An 18,230-nucleotide genomic window follows, 5' to 3' on the forward strand; every position below is an offset into this window, starting at 1 on the left:
TTCAGTATCTTACTCGGGAACTCCATGATAATGGTCACCGGTTGGAAGATGAATATTCTACCACCTGATCCATGCCGCCCCAAGTAACGTGGGACTATACTTTAATAAAGACGTTTCTCAATCGCCGTTCTTGCGTCCTTGTGATCTCATGACACATCATCAGTCGCCGTCCGAGAACTGTTCCAATTTCAAGTACAAATAAACTAAGAACGTATGGAATACTCGGATGTTGTTTTTGTCAGCTAGCTTAAACCAAGGAAGCATCAGTTGGGTACTTGTGAAGGCTTGGCTAGGAAAATATCCCAAGATGGATTTCATGCTGCTGTCACACAAACACGTCAGAGTTTGGGGGGGGGGGGGGGGGGGGGGGGTTAACAAGTACACAGCTGTTCCAATTTACAAAGAAACTCGCGTTCTCAGGAAGAACGTTCTTCCATACGTTCTTGGGACAACCCTACGCATTGGTTGGATACTTGTGAAGGCTTAGCTCGGAAAATATCCCAATGTTGGTATCAAGTACACAGCTGTTCCAATTTACAAAGACACTCGCATACACAGGAAGAGCATTCTTGCATACGTTCTTAGGAAGGCGGCAAGTTCACAAGACTGCGTTTTTCATTTTTGAGAAAATGTTCCTATGGATTTCACTGGTGTGAATGGTTGCTTGCCTTTTAAGTACCATGTGATGGATGGTCGACCATTCCAGGATCTCAGTCAAAGTGAGCTGGGAGTCTTAAGTGGTATAGCAAGTGGATCGAGGGATGATTTTTGACAGTGATATCGGTCTAATGGCTGCATGTATTATCTCTTTTGATGGGTTAGCTTTAATGAGTGGATCCTATTGTTCCTAATGCCACCGCCGCCTGTTTGCAGCTGTGGATGAAACTATCTGGTATATTTGGCACTGCGCCTGTCTTTAGCCTCAGATTCTTCTAATATGACGAGGAGACAGCGGCCAACACATTTGATGCGCTTGATGTGGACAGCAGATCGCCTGCCAAGCTGAGTGCTTTCCTAATCTACGTGTAGACAGGAATACTTGGAAACCAAATGCTGGTGGAAAAGGGTAGGGGGGGAAAGATTGGATAGCAAGTGAAAGCAGCCCTCTGTTGGAGATCTCTCCACCCCCCCCCCCCCGTTTTTCTTGCTGAAGTATGTAACTGTGACAAAATCACAAGAAAACATAACCTCAACTTCAACCTGTGCGCATGCTCTCCTCTCAGTTGTGATGCTACTGCAAGTCAAAACAATTTCTCCATCAACCGGCCCTCTTTGCATACTTTTCTTAAACTCAGCCGTGGGTTTCATCGTTCTCGTGCTCGAATGTTCTCGAGAGTTTTGAGATTCCACTGGCTGGATGTTGTTGAGTGGAAACCTCACAGTAAAACCCGATTAAATACGTCCTGGCGTGTATCAGCATTCGTTACCGAAGGTGATGGACATAGCATTATAAATGTGCTTGAACTTTCACCTTGTGGCATTTATTTACTGTAAACAAAAAGAAAAAAAAAATGCTTGTGTAAGTTTCTTGGCTACCTGTTGGCTCCAGCAGGTTGACCTTATGTAGCTTTTGAACACGACGTCGCGTCTGCAGTCTTCATGCCTCCCTCTAATCAGCAGCAGAGCGGACTAAGCTAAGTAAATGGCCGGGGTGGAAGAAAGGATAGGGATGAAAGCGAATAGATTACATATTCATCTGGCCAATATAGAGGAAGTGAAGCCTACAGAGATGCCTGTCGACGCACCATGACGGAGCAGAGATTACACACAGGTGCAACTGTAAGCACGCACCTCCGTCTCAGACACATGTGTTTTGCCACCTTCAGCCCGCCGTGTTTTGTCGACGGCCCTCATCTCCCCGATGCTGACGCGTTTCTGCATGCGCGGCCTTTTGTCACTTATCGTCAATCTACATTGCTTATCAGTTACCTTTTTATACACAAGGATTTTTTTTTTCTTTCCAGGTTCGTTGTTGGTATGGTTATATTTTTTTTCAACACGTTTTTGCAATACTGCCCTTTTGTAAAATCTTGCGTTGAAGCCGGAATATTTTTTTCTCTTCGTATGTTCATGTGGCAGCCATGAAGAGCCAATAAGTACGATTACAGTAATATATTACCTTTTGCTATAAAACAGTAATGTAAAGCCTTAATTTCTATAGGTCAAAACATTATATCGGCAATTAGTCATGGGCTGATTGTCAGTTTGGCGCTTTATTGTGGTTTAAAAAAGTCAAGGTGTCATTGACTGCAAATATATTGGCAGTCACTGGTAATGAGCTAATTTTTTCTTTTTTGAGGGGACTTTGAAGTAATTGCAACCAATTAACTTTTTTTCCCTCCTTGTAAGCAGTTACGCAGAGAGGAGGAGAAATGGGTACTGAGGGAGATTAGCCAAACTAAACAGTTACACAAAGGCCTTTGAATTGTCCTTTAAAAAAAAAAAATGTGCATGTGTTGGTGCCAGCAGGTACTAGTTCGCCCCAAGGACAACACAGGTAGCGCACAGGTCTGTAATGAAAATAGTTCACCAGTGATGGGACACTGTGAAGAATTTAAACAATAGTGTTAACATTTATTTATTTATTTAATTAAAATTTAACATAGTACAGGTTTGTTAATGTACTAAATTATTTTAATTGTAACTGTATTTTAATAATAATAATTATTATTCAATGGGGAAAAGTATCTTTTAAAACTCAACTATGAAAAAAAACGCTTTTATAAAATCTTTTAGAACTGTAATTTTAATACCGTATTACTGCGAAAAGCTAAAAGGAAAAGAAGAAGAAGACTGTGATGTTTTAGCTCAGAATCTATGCCTAGCAGCAATTGAGTGTGTGCGTGCATGTCAGTCATTACATGTAGCCGCAAAGATTAAACTGTGTAACATTAACGTACTTTCAGTACAACATTGCACTTGTGTAAAATGCACTTATTTTGAATTTCTGAGTCTCAATTTTTTTTTTTTTAAAGGGGAGTTAACAATTTTCCAAAAATTATAAATGTAAAAAAAATCATTGAAAAAAAAAATCTGCCTTCTCTGGCACTATCTTGTGACTTTTAATTTGCGCCCAAGTAAAAACAAGCAATCGGACACAGAAGATGTGACTGTGTGCAAGTTGCCAATCCTTTGACACACAATCTTGGGCATACTCTTGGGACCTTTTGCTGCATTATGAATGAGGCGGGGTGTTTTTTTTTTGGGGGGGGGGGGGGGGTTGAACAGATCTCTATGTCATATAGTAGAATAGAATCCAATTTCACTCATTTCATTTCTGTCACTATATGGTCGCTTACTGTGGGTAAACAAAGAAACATTTGTAGTGAGTCTTAATATTAGGAGTCAGGACCAAATCAATTAAGTGAAATTGTATTGTACAGCAACCTGGTTGGTAATCACTGCTTTAGGCAGGACATTTTTCAGTGTACAAAAAGCATTTTTTTTAAATATATTTTAAAATTCATTATTATTATTATTAATATTATTATTATTAAGTGTTTTTTTCCCATGCCATTACTTAAACTTACCAGCTTTATGTTTGACAAGCTCCAGTGGGGCTTATCAGCATTTTGAAAAGAAAAAAACTCTTAATCACTGAATGCATACCTGCAAGAATCTTGCTCTCCTTGGGGGTCTCACAGCTCATCGGGCATGTTTTTGATTCCTATCTGATTCACCTGCCTCCTGCATTCTGCCTCATTAGCCCGAAGGCCCACTTTGACTGTGTGCTTCCAATTGGATACACACCAAAGGAGTGTCACACATCTTTTGCTCAGGGCCAGATTCATCACCTTCAACTACTACCGCCTCTAATTAAGCTTTTGGAAGGGAGTGGCAGCTTCCGTTATCTATAACTCGGCTTAAAAGTCGTGGTTGTTGTATTTGCCTCATGTTCTCTGTCCTGATAAAGTAATGATGGTGAAGCCGTTATGACTCCCCCAGATGTGTAGCGCGTAGCAGCAACACACCTGGAATTGTTATCTCCTCTTTTATATGAGGGCGAGCATGTAATGTGGAAAACATACTGAATGTGGAAAGCACACGGATCCCGCTCTACTTCCTTGTCAGACAAAGTGGGTTTCACCTGCCAGTTGACTTTTCATTTCATAATCGCTTGGAGATGTTTACTCCAGTGAATTCACGTCCCAATCAAGCTTTTCCCCGAATAATTAAATTTTCTTTGCTTTGAATGAACAAACATGAGGTTCCATATTGTATGTGACAAAATAAAGTCCTGACCATGTAGGTGCGGCCAGATAAAGAACAACCGTGCCGCCCTACTCTCCTCTGGGCCTTTGCCACTGATATGGCGCTCCCTTGTGATGAATGTCTGAGATTCCCTGCCTGTCTCTCCAACTTAACAACATGTTCCTTTGGTGGGAGGAAGTGCTTTGGATGTCATTGCCCATCTACCCAGAGGGGCTGCGTGTTGAGACGCACCCCTCCCCTCCCCTCCCCTCCCCTCCCCTCCCCTCCCCTTCCCTCCGCTCCCCTCCCCTTCCCTCCGCTCCCCTCCCCTCCCCTCCCCTCCCCTCCCCGGCTGCTTTCCTTTCACACCCCATGCGCTGATCTCCCGACATATCCATCTCTCCTGAGGCGACAGTAGTGGCTCCTTTTACTAAACTGTCTAACTTCTGAGATCCTTGTGATGAGACAAACATATAATGCTGTAGAACACTGCCAACATCGGCTCCAACATGATCCATAATCTCTCAGGTGGCTTCAAAAGTGTATTTATGTCAAAGGAATGTTGGAAGTAAACCACCAATGTTGAGCTCCATCTTCAATCTTCAGCTGTTGTCCGTGAGCAACAGCAGTGTTTATCAAGCATCGACTTGTGTACTAGTTTATCAAACAGGCTCATAAAATGGTTTTCCACAGTGTTTTTATGACCATAGGTTGACTTGCTGAGTTCAATAAAGCTGTGGTCAGAAGTTTACATTGGTTCATAAAGGGCATAAATGGCATATGGGACGACGTGTGGTGTCAGAACCACAGTAGAGATTTTATCAGCTATAAAACAGCACATTTGGCTAAACCAATTTGTTCAAAAATAATCAGTAGGAACTCCATCTGTGCCAGACTGTCGGCATGAAAGCGTGTAGTCATTTTTGTCTATTATTTTCATCGTTGCTAGCCGAAATCTGGTACTTGCTTAGCGGCTAGCTGCTAGCCACTAGCCATCAACGCTAGCAACAAGCGCCATATTAAAAAATGTCAGCGTTTTTTCTAGTGTTCTTAACTCATTTACTGCCATGAATTCATTTAAAAAAATTATTCAAAATTAGGCTATTCAAATGTTTAATCGTAATTAATCGCAGGACTTCACTAGTTAACTCACAATTAATCACAAGGGGCCAAAACTTCACAAGTCAGAATTTGATCAATTTTATATTTTTTTCACAAATCTATACCATTGATTAGTTCACACGAGTGGGTTTTATTTATTTATTATTATATATATTTTTTAAATAAATTGTTGTCTAAACTGTTGTGTGTATGAAATACAAAAATACTATTACTACTAGTGATAATAACTAAAACTAATAATGACTAAAACAAATCTTAAGAAAATACTCTCTTTGGTGATGCAAGGTTGAACAAACGTGCCCTTTTTTTGTGGTCTCCTGAAAGTGATGATTTTGGAGGTGCAAAGTTTCGACCTGACACCAGCGCTATGTAAAATATATCATATTCAATTTTAACACCTGAAAAATATAATCTACCGATATAGTGGCACCCAATTCAGCAATTTGATCATGTTAAATGGAAATGTTACAATGTAGTATTATCACCCAAACTTTTTCTCAATATTGTTTTTGAATGCATGTCTTTGTTTGACATAAAAACAATGTACGGGTTACTGGAATTATTACCCCAAAGCCACTTCAGGCTTTTTTTGTAATGTTTGTTGACAATGTTATGGTAATATTCAATATTATATATATATATAACAATCTTTACCCATTATTCCTCTAAGATGATGTAACATGATAAGAAGGTGGACTTGTGTAAGCATTAAATGTTTAGTTTGTGTTGCTTTATACAAGCTTGTATATATTTTGAGCAGCTGGGGTTTTAGTGGTTTGCCCCTCAGGCAAGTGATAAAGCTTTTCCTGTACGGGAGGTCTAGAAAATTGGCATTAATTACAAATTCTAAAGAAATTAATCCTACAATAGCAATTAAGAATAAATGAAATGGCGCCCCAGGCTAAACACCCAGCGATGCAAAGTTCAACTCTATAGATTTCTATCATAAGCAGAGCATTAAGGGTAATGATATTTCGTGACGTGAAGCCCTGGCGGCTTGCTTGGTGATAAAGCATGTCTCCTGTGTGCGTGTGCCAAGAATCACAGAGAGAGCACAGATAACCGCTTGTTCATCGCAAGTCTGCCTTAGTTTGCATGAAGTGCGCAGCAAGTCTGCACGGTGGTGATGAGTCACATCTGCTCCCTGTGTGTTTCATGGGTCCACCGGCAACGTCTGCATGACTAAACATCTGCTTTGATGTGCCGCTGTTGATTTCATAGTTCAGTCAAGACTGGACTGCTCTCCACACTGACATGCACACAGGGACACGCCTACAACTTACCTAACGCGGGAATGGGTATTACACTAAAGATTTTCATTCCTCGCTTCTTACTGAGCATGTCTTAAATCTCATAAGTCACCGCTTCAGCAGGGCATTGTTCTTTCTGAACAGCCATTGAAAAGCAACTGCATTGTCGCAACAAATTGATGACACAGGCACATTTCCAAGTGTGCTTTTTTTTTAATTATCAGACTTAGTTGTTTATACAGTTTTAGACTTTTCTGCCTATTTGTCAAATTTCTGACATTTTTGGCAATTTTATGGACATATAATTATTTTCTGCCTGACATTTTATGGCTATTTTTTGCCATTTTTTTCCTACCTTTTTTGCTATCAATTTTCTGACATTTTGTGTGAATTTTATGTTAGTTTTTGGGATTTCTTTTTTTGGTTTTGGACATTTTATAGTTACTTGTTAAACATGTTCTTTAAAAAAAAATTACTTTTGGGCAATTTTGTGTACTTTTTATGGTAATTATGGAGATTTCTTCTTTTTGTCTTTGGACATTTTATAGTGTATAACTTTTTATTTTCTGCCTTTAAAAAAATAGGTTTTTCTGAATTTTTTTAGCAATTCCAATTTCTGCCTTCTTATGGCAATTTTGTATAGATTATATTGTAATTTTCTGCTATTCCTCTTCTTTTTTGGTAATATGGTCACTTTTGGGGCATTTTTAGGTTGTTGGGTTTTTTTTTTTTACTTTTTCATCTACCTTCCGACTCTCTTTTTCTGACAACGTACAAATTTTAAATTTTCATTTTAGAGCTGACTAAAAAAAATGTAATCAGATTAATCACATCTTAGAATTTTGATTCATCACGATTAATCAGTTAATTAAAAAGGCTTTGTATCAAAAAAAAATTCCCCGCCAAATTTGAAGAGCGCCTGTTATGTTAATTATTTCGACATTTAATGTTATTAGGATGTTGTCAACATTTTTGAATCCACTGCACTAATCAATTACTTGCATAATTTAAAAGAAAAAAAAAAGACCACAGTAGCTTGACATGAACAAATATTCTGGATGTCATACGGAAACATTTATTAAAATTTTAACTTGAATGCATGTAGTTATCTTTATTGGTCAATCACTACCTGTGCTACTTTTAACGTAACCATCCACTGTCAAGCTAATCATCTATGGTCAAAATTAATTATGCGTTTAATCTGCGGATACAATACAATACAAAAAATACTTGATTAATGCGATCATTTTTTGTGATTAATTAATTAGTTAATGCTTTAACTTTCACAGCTCTAATTTATGAAAAAAAAAATTTAATCAAATTTTAACCGAAAAATATTGTAGCTATAAATAAATAAATATAAATTTAAAAAAACATTAGCGATCAACAGGGAGTCAGAGGAAAGGAATTAAAGAGCCACTGGTTGCAGACCCCTGAATTAGCTGATTCATTTCCAATCATGCCACATTACAATGTCCATCTCGTTTTTCTCCTCATTCCTTTGTTGTTACCTTCCAGCCTGCTTGCAGATGTTCAAAATGAGCTTAACACAACTCCGAGGTTGGCGTCTTGCTGTTTACTTAAAGCGTCCAATGTTGATGCACTGCCCCCCTATCTGCCACTGTGTTATTTTCACATTACCCCGCAATGATAAGCAGGTGTGAATGTGAAAAGGAGGGATGCTGAGTGCTGGAAAAGGTCAGGGTTGTTGTTGTTGGTTTGCCTCTGATGTGGTTTCCCAGGAAAAGAGCCTCAGCGCGCTGCATTTTGGCAGAGTGGCAGCTGGCCTTTGCCACTCAGTGCCGATTCCTGGAATATAAAAGCCTGTTAAAGCTGGTTCTGATTTGTGGGCCACCCACACACCAGCACTATTTGAATGGACCAAAGAAAGGGAAGGCAGTGCTTTACACTCGGGTTTTACACTTCTTTTTAATGTGATCATTTACGACAGTCAGTTTGACTTCCTTCGCCTTTCCTCTCCTTTTGGCTGCTGCAGGTGCGAGTGTGCGCAATCAGTCGAGGAGATATGTTTGCTAGACTACAAAGGATCGGAGACAAAAATGGATCAGGAAATTCTGGTTCTACTTTATTTATGGTCCCTCCCCTCACTTGTCTTTAAAAAAAAGAAAGAGAAACAAACCCAATCCTCTGACCAAGATGCAGAAAAAATATTGGGTGCGTTGTTCTTGCTTCCCTGCTGCGAAGTTGGACCCAGGAAGAAGTCGAAAACCTGATACAGGACCTGACTCAGGTGACGGTTAATAATTAGGACTGCCGGCATTGTAGACCCTCCAGTTGACTCCGGTCGAGACGGTGTTCTTGAGTCTCCTTTCATGCCATATGAGGTCACCCTCTTTTGTGTCGACTGCTCGCACACCGTCACGGAGACGTGCCGATCTCCATAATGCTCGCACCCTCAGGCCCAGAGGAGGAGAGCAGAGCAGAGGAAGTGTAAAGGTCTAATGTTAGACTGCTGATGGAGGGATGCGAGATCGGGTTGCGGGGCTAGCCAGCTCTCTATTGTCAAGCTGGCTTGATCTTCCTCGTTCAATGGGCCTTATCTCGGGTCCTGCTTGTGTTGTCCAATGCCGGACCTGCCCAGAGGCACTAACTGCAGAATGTCACGGCGGGAATCTGAATTCCTTTGTATCGTGGAGGAATGCCATTCATGAAGTCGTGACAATACTTTTACCGAGTCAATTTAAGGGCTCGACACACGGGAGGCGACAAACGACAGCGAAATTCGTACCTCGTCACCTCCAGCTCAAAACACGGGACGTGATAAGCAGCAACAGATTTGTTTGGCTATTAAATTGAAGTGAATCTAAATGTTTTCATTGTAAACACAGACGTTTCACGACATTACCTAATTCCAGTATGAAGATTTCCTCTATAATTTTATTATCATCATCAACATCATCATCATTATTATTATTAACTCATTCGCTCCCAGCCATGGTCACTGAAGCAACCCCCTTCGCTCCCGGCTGTTTTACTGGTTTTTGACTGATTTCCCAAGGCCCGGAATATTGTGTTCTACTGCTATGAAAACATGGAACCTACCAAAAGAAAGATTTTCGCCTTGTCGCCCTCCTTCCTTAGGAAATGAATTGTGAGCGAGCGATGTCGTCTCCGGTGTGTGGCGCCCGTTAGTCAACGTTTATTTCTTAAATTCTTCTCTACACCCTCATATTCAAGTACATTTCTTTAAACGCAGACTCAGATTTTTATTTTGATTGAAAATGGGTTTGACTCATACTTTAATTGCCATTTAATGACACACCAAACACAAATAGAACAATGCTTTATATGTTTTTTCATGGGACCTTTAATTAGGACTTGGGGCCACTTTAGGAAAGCCATACTTAGGATGTGATGTTTTGCCACTATTGTGTAAAAAAGGGAGAAACTGTTGAACTTGAAAAGTCCTCCAAAACATAGTACTGCATGGCATGTCAGATATGTAGGCAACAGAAAAATCATGAACGAGACCTACCTTGCATATCGCTTGGGTTTGGGGGTCCCACAACAACTGTTACAATAAGGTGAAATCTTCCTCTTTTGTTCCGTGCGTTCTTTTTTTTTACTCGTGACATTTTGGCAAATTAGGTGTCAGTGTGGCACCAAGGGTGTGTGCTAACAATAGATGGGGGTTTACAAGGAAACACTCAAAGAAAATTTGATGTATGGATGTAGTAATTATCTCTGGCAATTCCCGCAGTCAAGCACAAGAACATTTGATAAGATCAATCTACAACTTGTCATATTAAAAGTTTTGTTTCGTTTTGTTTGTTCCTTAAAGTCACAACGACAATAGGGGAATTAACGTGGGAACTTACAAAGTGCACAGATTATGATGAAGATATGCCTTTGAGTAGTGTTATATTACCTGTCTGTATCTGTATATTCCTGAAATAATGAATATATTCATTATTTGAGGGAATATCACTCTTGGAACTTCATGCTAGTTTTTTTATTAGCATGTCAATGTGATTTTACATTGACTGCTAGCATTAGCACTGGGTATGTTTCTATAATGTGTGTAATTGTTTTACATTAATCTCCAACTGGGGTGTCGTTAAGTTATGTAGCACCAACTCCATAAGCAAGAGTTTAGCCTGCACAATATAAGAGCTTCCGGGTTAAGATCAACGCTAGCCATCCTTTTAGCTAGTCCTGTGCTCAAGTAGAATTGTGTCCACTTACAGCGGCGGTTGGCCTGCCAACCGCAGTGAAGAGATTTATCGGCGTACTAGAATACACCAGCAAGCGCCAATTTAAAAGCCTGCATGTGATTTGGCAGCATAGCATTGATGACAGACTTACCTTTCATCCCGCAGAGAGGCACAGACGACTGCTGCAAGTTCCTTAAAGTAGGAAGTAGTACACCAGAATGTCGTCGCTGTGGTAGAAAGGCGCCATGTGTTTTGCAGTCTGAGGGAGAGTACTTCTAAGCTCAATACGCGGAGCCTCTTCTGTAATTATGTGCCAGAAATATTTTAATGAGGAAGAATGTATAAATAATGCCATCTTTGTAAAACCACCTCATTCTCTGGAGACTTGGAGGAGATATTTTGGATGTGTCACCCACTCAATGTCTAGGCTGAGGCACTGTCAGTTAGACTTACTACGTTTAATTGCTGGATCCAGGAGGAGTTAAGATGGTGTGAGTGTGTCAAGAATTTGTATTAAGGTAAACACGATTCCTGTTTTACTTTGTCAATTTTACTTGTGTTGAATATAAATAAAGCAGTAAAAGCCATCCATTTTTATCCATCTCAGGAGGCGGCCATATTGCCATTCCCCAAGATGAGCAGTGATTGGTCGTAACCCAAGCCCTGAGCAACTGTGATGCCGTTTTCAGTCGACAGCAAGTGGCAAAATGGCCGCCTCCTGAGATGGATAAAAAGGGGTGGCTTTTACTGCTTTATTTATATTCAACAAAAGTAAAATTGACAAAGTAAAACAGGAACAGTGTTTACCTTAATACAAATTTACCTTATCTCGGCACACTCACACCATCTTAACTCATTCACTCAGATCCATTTTCACTGAAGCCCGGCTGAAAAGAAAGATTAGAGTCTCTTTTTTCATCAGGAAAAAAAGTATATTTCTGTTTCCGTTTTGCAGCAATTAGCATTAGAATATAGCTAAGTTTAGTCATTATTCACAAATCTGTTTAAAACACTGGGGAAAAGAGCTTTTTGCAACATGGCCCTGGCTAATCTCTTATACTCTGCTGCCACCTGCTGGCCGTTTTTGTAATAACTACCATTGCTTCAAGCGTTCTCTTCAGTTCAGAGGCTGCATCAAAGCCTTCTGTATGCTCTAGCATAAAAAAACAAACAAACATTAAAAACGTATAGATACGTTTCTGGGACCATGGTAATATTTAAAATAGAACGTATTTATATGTTTTTGGGAGCAAATTAGTTAATTGGCTTGGTGAGAATGTAGCCAATCGAGCCAGGTCACTGGGGGTTTTTTCTATGAGAAAGCAGAAATCAAGCAAAAAAAAAAAAAAAACATCTGATCAGGGATGCCCACAATACTTTTCTAAAATCCCCAAAAGCCAAAGCACAGGAAATTGTGTCTTAAAAACAACCCTATTTATGTGGACAAGGCCTTAAATATACTTATGTCTCCAAAACGTTGCAACCCTTTGATGAGAAACAAAATCGGGTTCATGACACACCGGTATGACGAGAGTGGTGTTCCAAAGGGCAACGTTTTACGTGTTTACCTGCCCACTTCAGTGGATTCCGCAGCCTGCTGGCTCCGGCGCTGAGGTAGCGGCTCCGGTGCCTGCATGTCTGCTGTCTACACCGGAGACATTCTTAGTCTGATATCACTGCTGCATGTTCAACAAAGATTTTGAAAGGCCATATTGAAGCAATGCTTACAGAGGTGTGTATAGTGTGGGGTGGGGGAGGGGGGGGGGGGGGGGGTGGGGTGGTTGCAGTTATACAGTCGAAGTCACATCGTAAAATTCCCTCTGGTCACTGCTTTGTGTTCAGGGAGACAACAAAAGAAGTGTGAGTTTTTGTGACTTTGTGTGTACTTTGTATAAACCAGGTCAAAGTTGTGGCGCTGGTGATTTTATGTAATGTAATTGCCTCTCGCCCTCTTCACACTCATCACTCATCACTCATCACTCATCACTCATCACTCATCACTCATCATTCAATCCACTTTTGTTAACAAAGAGTATGAAAACCTAGAATTTTTTTATTGTACATTTAGAACAGATATAAAATTTGTGATTTATCGCGAGTGAAGTCATGCGATTAATTACGATTAAAAACTTTAATGGCCTAACGCCCCAAATTTTTTATATTTTCTTTTTTTTTAAATTCATTCACTGCCATTGACGTCAAAAATTCATTTGGACTATTTCTATTAGTTTAAAAAAAAAAATCCCCACGTTTGTTAACAAGAGTATGAAAACCTAGATTTCTTTATTGTACATTTAGAACCGATATAAAATTTGTGATTAATCGTGAGTTAACTAGTGAAGTCATGCGATTGATTGCGATTAAAAAATGTAATCACCTCTTGCCCCAAATTTTTAATAATCTTTTTTTTCTTTTTTTTTATGAATTTATGGCAGTGAATGAGTTAAGATATGAGTTTCATGCATGAGAGCATCAGGAACTTCTGTGCGACTTGAGTAGTGCTTCTTCTTTTTTCCCCAGCAAATAAATGAGGGCAAATTCAGAATTGTATAACCTGCGTACATGGAATGCCTCACTCGCTTTCCAGAATCCTCGCTCGCGCGCGCGTGCGCGGCGCGCTGAGGAGATTGAAGCGACTTCAAAGCGCCGTGGCAGCATTTCTCTGCGCCCAGCCTGTTTACACTGCTTTGTGGAGTCTGCATTCCTCTGTCTCATTTTTCCATGGCATTCCACGAGGAGCTCCGCGCTTCTTGGCCTCATGCCCACACCACCGGCAACGCTAACCCCTCCGAAGCCTTCCACCCGTCTCCGTATTCGACATACATACTTGTGCACTTCGTACAGTACGAGCAGCCTGATGATCTCTCGTGGCACACTGACTGCACCCTGGTAGGGAATCACGGTTTTTAAACGGTCACATAAGAGATGTTGTTTTCAACTATTTACTGGCAAGTCGCTAAGGAGATGCTAAGTGCGCGGACAGTGTGACCACATGAATAACGTGGAAAAGCCTTTAATTTATTTTTTGTATTTATATTTTGCGTTCACTTCCCCTCAATGTCACTGTCTCTTTCTGACATCAGTGGTAGGCGAAAAAAAAGTCCTTTCCTGCTGGGTGACATAATATTAGGTTATGACATACAGTGTAAAATTATCATCTGAAGGCTTTTTTTAGTTTGGAATCTTAGGATGTTTTTTTGCCAAGAACATTTCTGGGTGAACCTCATCCAAGTTTAAAGTCTGATTCAGTCAACTGATTTATGCTCGTTTTGTTTGTTTTGTTTAAGGCAGATGTCTTCCTAATTAACTTGAAATGTGGCAACGTGTGGATTATAATTGCATGGCATGGACTATCTTGCAGTGTTTACTCACACAGAGAAATGTCAGCTGTGAGATTCCGAAATACACATCAAATATATACAGTATATAACATGATATCCTCCTGAGCAGCCTGTCGTCATTTAATACCAAAGACAACCACACACCGAACCAACCCACTGCTGTCCGCGGCAGAGTCAACCTTTCTATATTTGTAGCAACTTTGCCCTCATCCGTGCTACAGTACAGTCAGGCTTATCTTTTCCAAGTTCCCACAGCAGGTGTGATGAGTAAAACCTTTCCACTCACACACATTTCTACGTAGCATTTGTTTCATTGACTGTAGCGATAGAGCGATATGTTTGGAGAAGGAGAATGATAACCGATATTAAGAGCCAATATCCATTTACAGTAAAAAAAAAAGGGGGGGGGGGTAGCACAAAAAAAATCTTATAGCATATGTTTATTTGAAAATATTTTCAGATTTGCGAGTTATTGAAGTTTTTTTTAATCCATTTTTTATGTGATCTCCCAGAGTTATCAGTAAGTGTTAAAAAGTTAAATGAAAACTTAAAAACGGAAATAGCATAGCTCCTATAATTTTCTGCAGCGAATACAAATTTGAAAATGGCTGAAATTTTTCAACAAAAAGAAAAGGTGTAGAGAATTCCCAGGGTCATTAAGATTGCTTATAAAGTTAACTGAAAATGTAAATAAATAGTTACCGGTTATTAACGCAGTTTAAATGGATCTTTTATCAGCCATCAGTGTTTTTTTTTTAAAGGCCGATACTGATATTCATCAAAAGGCCGACTATCTGTGTCGATAATCGGCCTATCCCTAATTGACTGTGTTTATGACAAATATTTAGACCATCGCAATCCAGCATCATTAAGTGCTTTAATGCAGACGGTTTCAATTATATTGACCATTGAACATTTTATCCTTTTGAAGAGCAATGAGGAATTTCCAACTGATTTCACCTTTTTATACACCCTTTTTTTTCCTGTTTAAAGTGGTCACATTATATACCAGTCTGACTTTATCAATAAATGTTCACGTTGCGGTTCAATGTAAACTAAAAACCAGACAAGAACTAATCACGAACAGTACAAAGCCGGTGGACAGAAATGTGACTTCAAAATTCACTTTGATGCTCTCCTGTATTAATTCCTCTTTACTTTGCTAAACTTGTCTCACTAATGCCACGCCGCGCATCGGGTCAAATTTCCCAAAGTGATTGACAAGGCAAAAAAGTCTATCTGATTTTCTCTCCTCGCGATGTTGTGGAAACGTGAGCGAGGTGGAGTCATCCTGCAGGCCAGCGAAGGGCCAGAGGAAGCCTGGAGGACGTGTGGACGTGGCCCCCGTGTCTCCGTGGAAGAGGGATCACTGCAATGCTAACAAACTGCTGGGGTTGCCGAGCCGCTGACCTGTTATGACAGGGAAGTGTTGTGTTTATGTTTAACTGGGGAGCTTTGAAACCTATAGCGCATTGCTGAGCCTGAGGCTGATGGAGCGCTCGGAGTTGATGGTTGGTAGCCTTGGTATGTTATATGTTGTACATGTATGCAGGGTGCATTGGAACTAGCGTGCGCGGGAAGTTGCTAAAGGGATCTCGTTTTTCATCTTTTGTGGCTTCGACAGTATGCGGCGGGAGAAGCACACGTTTCACCTGCCAGGCTTTTTAAGATTGTATTTTTTGTGTTTCTTGCACTTGATCGTTCAACTTTATCAAACCTGGCAGAATTTTCAAGATGGGTGCCATTGTTTAAAGAAAGCATTAAGGGCTTAATTTTATGCCCAGCGCAAAAGTGTGGTCTCGCTGTGTGCAAGGTGGAATTTTCTTTCTCTCGGTATTTTGCTTGTGAGGTGGGACGCAGCCGACTCCCGGCCAATCGAAGCGGCTCCCCAAATTCTCTTTAAACCCCAAATTTTATTTTTGACAATAATATGTTCTATGCAGGCGGCACGGTGGCTGACTGGTTAGCACGTCCGCCTCCCAGTGCAAAGGTTGTGAGATCAAGTCCGGGCTTCGGCCTTCCTGGGTGGAGTTTGCATGTTCTCCCCGTGCTTGCGTGGGTTTTCTCCGGGTACTCCGGTTTCCTCCCACATTCCAAAAACATGCATGGCAGGTGAATTGGACACTCCAAATTGTCCATAGGTGTGATTGTGAGTATGGTTGTTCGTCTCTGTGTGCCCTGCGATTGGCTGGCAACCAGTACAAGGTGTACCCCGCCTACTGCCCGAAGCCAGCTGGGATAGGCTCCAGCAACCCCGCGACCCTTGTGAGGACAAGCGGTACAGAAAATGGATGGATGGATGGATGTTCTATGCAGCCCCACTAGTCTAAATACAGTATTCTGGTAAATATTGCGTTTGGTGGAATAAGCACTCTATGAGTCGCAAATAGACCGATCCTCTACTTAGGTCTTTTTGACCCAACTTTGAGTCTTTTAGTGGAGAACTACTCGTAAATATTAGTCAGATCCTTTATTTGGGTCAAAAACATTGATGGTTGGGTCAAATTGACCCATAAAGTGGATCGGTCCATTTTTGAACCATAATTGGGTTACTTTTGACCCAACTGTTTTTAGAGCGTGAGTTAAAGGTGCTTTGCGCCGTTTAAAAGGGTAATGTTAAAGCTTTTTCTACATCATGCATGCTCCACCAATGCCCAGATGAGTACGAAGAGCCCTGACTGTTTTACTCTGACTGCACCTATCAGCTTTTATCTTCCCTTTATAGTAGCGTGTGCGGACCCTGCACACTCCACAGTTGCATTGGGGAGGGGTGGGGCGGAGTTTTTATCAATGTCAGAAGGCGGCCATTTTTTTGATTGTCCCACGCTGTGCATGACTCAAATATTTGTATGCAAGGAATTGAAACAGTCAGTTTTCCGTAATACCTCTCCAACTTGTCACTTCTTTTCACACAGATTTTTTTGCCATTTCTAGAATATAAACATTTTGCTCTAAGAAAACATCCAAACAAATTAAGAACCACTGGTAATTATTTTGGTCTTATTATGGCATCACATTTCTTGAAGTCATTCTCTGTGGTAAATTCTACTGAATACAGGCTGACACTGTTGATAAAGTGAGGCGGACAAGACGCGCCTTTTGTTTTGACAGGTCTGAGGCACTAATGTCTCCTGCTTGTTTGCATTTGATGCTTTTTCCAAGTGCTATGAAAGAGTAGAAACAAATTGGACATTTTGGCCATTTGTTCACATGACGTTTTGGGGCCTAAATTTAACGACGGGTCTCAAATTGGACTTTCCAAGGACCTCTGTTCATTTGGCACATGTGATCTTTCGGCGCCGCTTTCATGTGAACACGGCACGGTTGGAAGAGACGACGAGCCTCTGCTTGGAACGTTGGCGCACATAAAAAGTACATCCACGGGCGGCCAACTTGTTGTATAATCCATTTAATTGCTACTTATTAATGATAACCACCACCTTACACAATAGAGACGAGCTCGTATTAAGGTAACTCACAGTTATGTAGTGAAGATCACCTGAAGTTGAAGTAAATGCAGAGAACAGGGGAGGGATATGAAGTCGCTCCTTTCTCAAACTCAAATCAACATTGTACTGTAATATAATGCAGTTTTCAAATCGCAAAGACTGCAGTTTGGGGAAAAATAAAAAGTCTTGGCTTTAATTTTATTTTTTTAATGGACTGTATATGTGTATTCTATACATTTACGTAGTGTAATAAGTTCAGTGCTAAAGAAGTGTAGTACGCATGTTTACACGTCGTTTCATGAAACATGAAAAGTTAAGGAAAAATAAATAAATAAATAAATGAAACATAAAAAGTTGAAGTGATAAAATCACAGATTAGTTTGTAATATTGTTATAATCAGATTTATGATACATTTGTTTGCTAGAATTTTGTGAAGTCATAGTAGTGAACACTTAAAAGACTGAAAGTCAAAGTGTTAACTATAATCGGAATATTCATACATGGTTCGTTTGCCTTTATTTCAGTGCAAGTGTGACCTATAGGACCAAAACATTTCAATCTGATATTTTTTTTACTGTAATACGGAATCATTTACTGCCTGTTTTTGTTCAAAAATTGCATATGATACCACAATCGCAATAATGAGGGGGTAAAAATCGCGATGAGATTATTTTTCAAAATCGTTCAGGCCCGCCAGACAC

At 40.2% G+C, this 18,230-nt stretch overlaps 1 protein-coding gene across 2 annotated transcripts in view; it reads left to right on the forward strand.

The window, feature by feature from the left end:
• The window catches only part of rnf43 (ring finger protein 43), a 93,325-nt gene that overhangs the window by 28,134 nt on the left and 46,961 nt on the right, over positions 1-18,230 (forward strand). The window contains exon 1 of one of the 2 annotated variants that reach the window (XM_086057817.1): positions 13,378-13,627. The exons of the other annotated variant lie outside the window; for it this stretch is intronic. Within the exon in view, the coding sequence (XP_085913943.1) occupies positions 13,460-13,627 (168 nt within the window). The 5' untranslated portion in view covers positions 13,378-13,459. Of the gene's footprint in view, positions 1-13,377; positions 13,628-18,230 lie in introns of those variants that run through there. 2 annotated transcript variants of the gene reach the window in all.

Source organism: Leptonotus elevatus, chromosome 16 (assembly GCF_054856555.1).
Source record: "Leptonotus elevatus isolate MCC_2025b chromosome 16, RoL_Lele_1.0, whole genome shotgun sequence".
In the NCBI taxonomy this organism is placed as follows: Eukaryota; Metazoa; Chordata; class Actinopteri; order Syngnathiformes; family Syngnathidae; genus Leptonotus; species Leptonotus elevatus.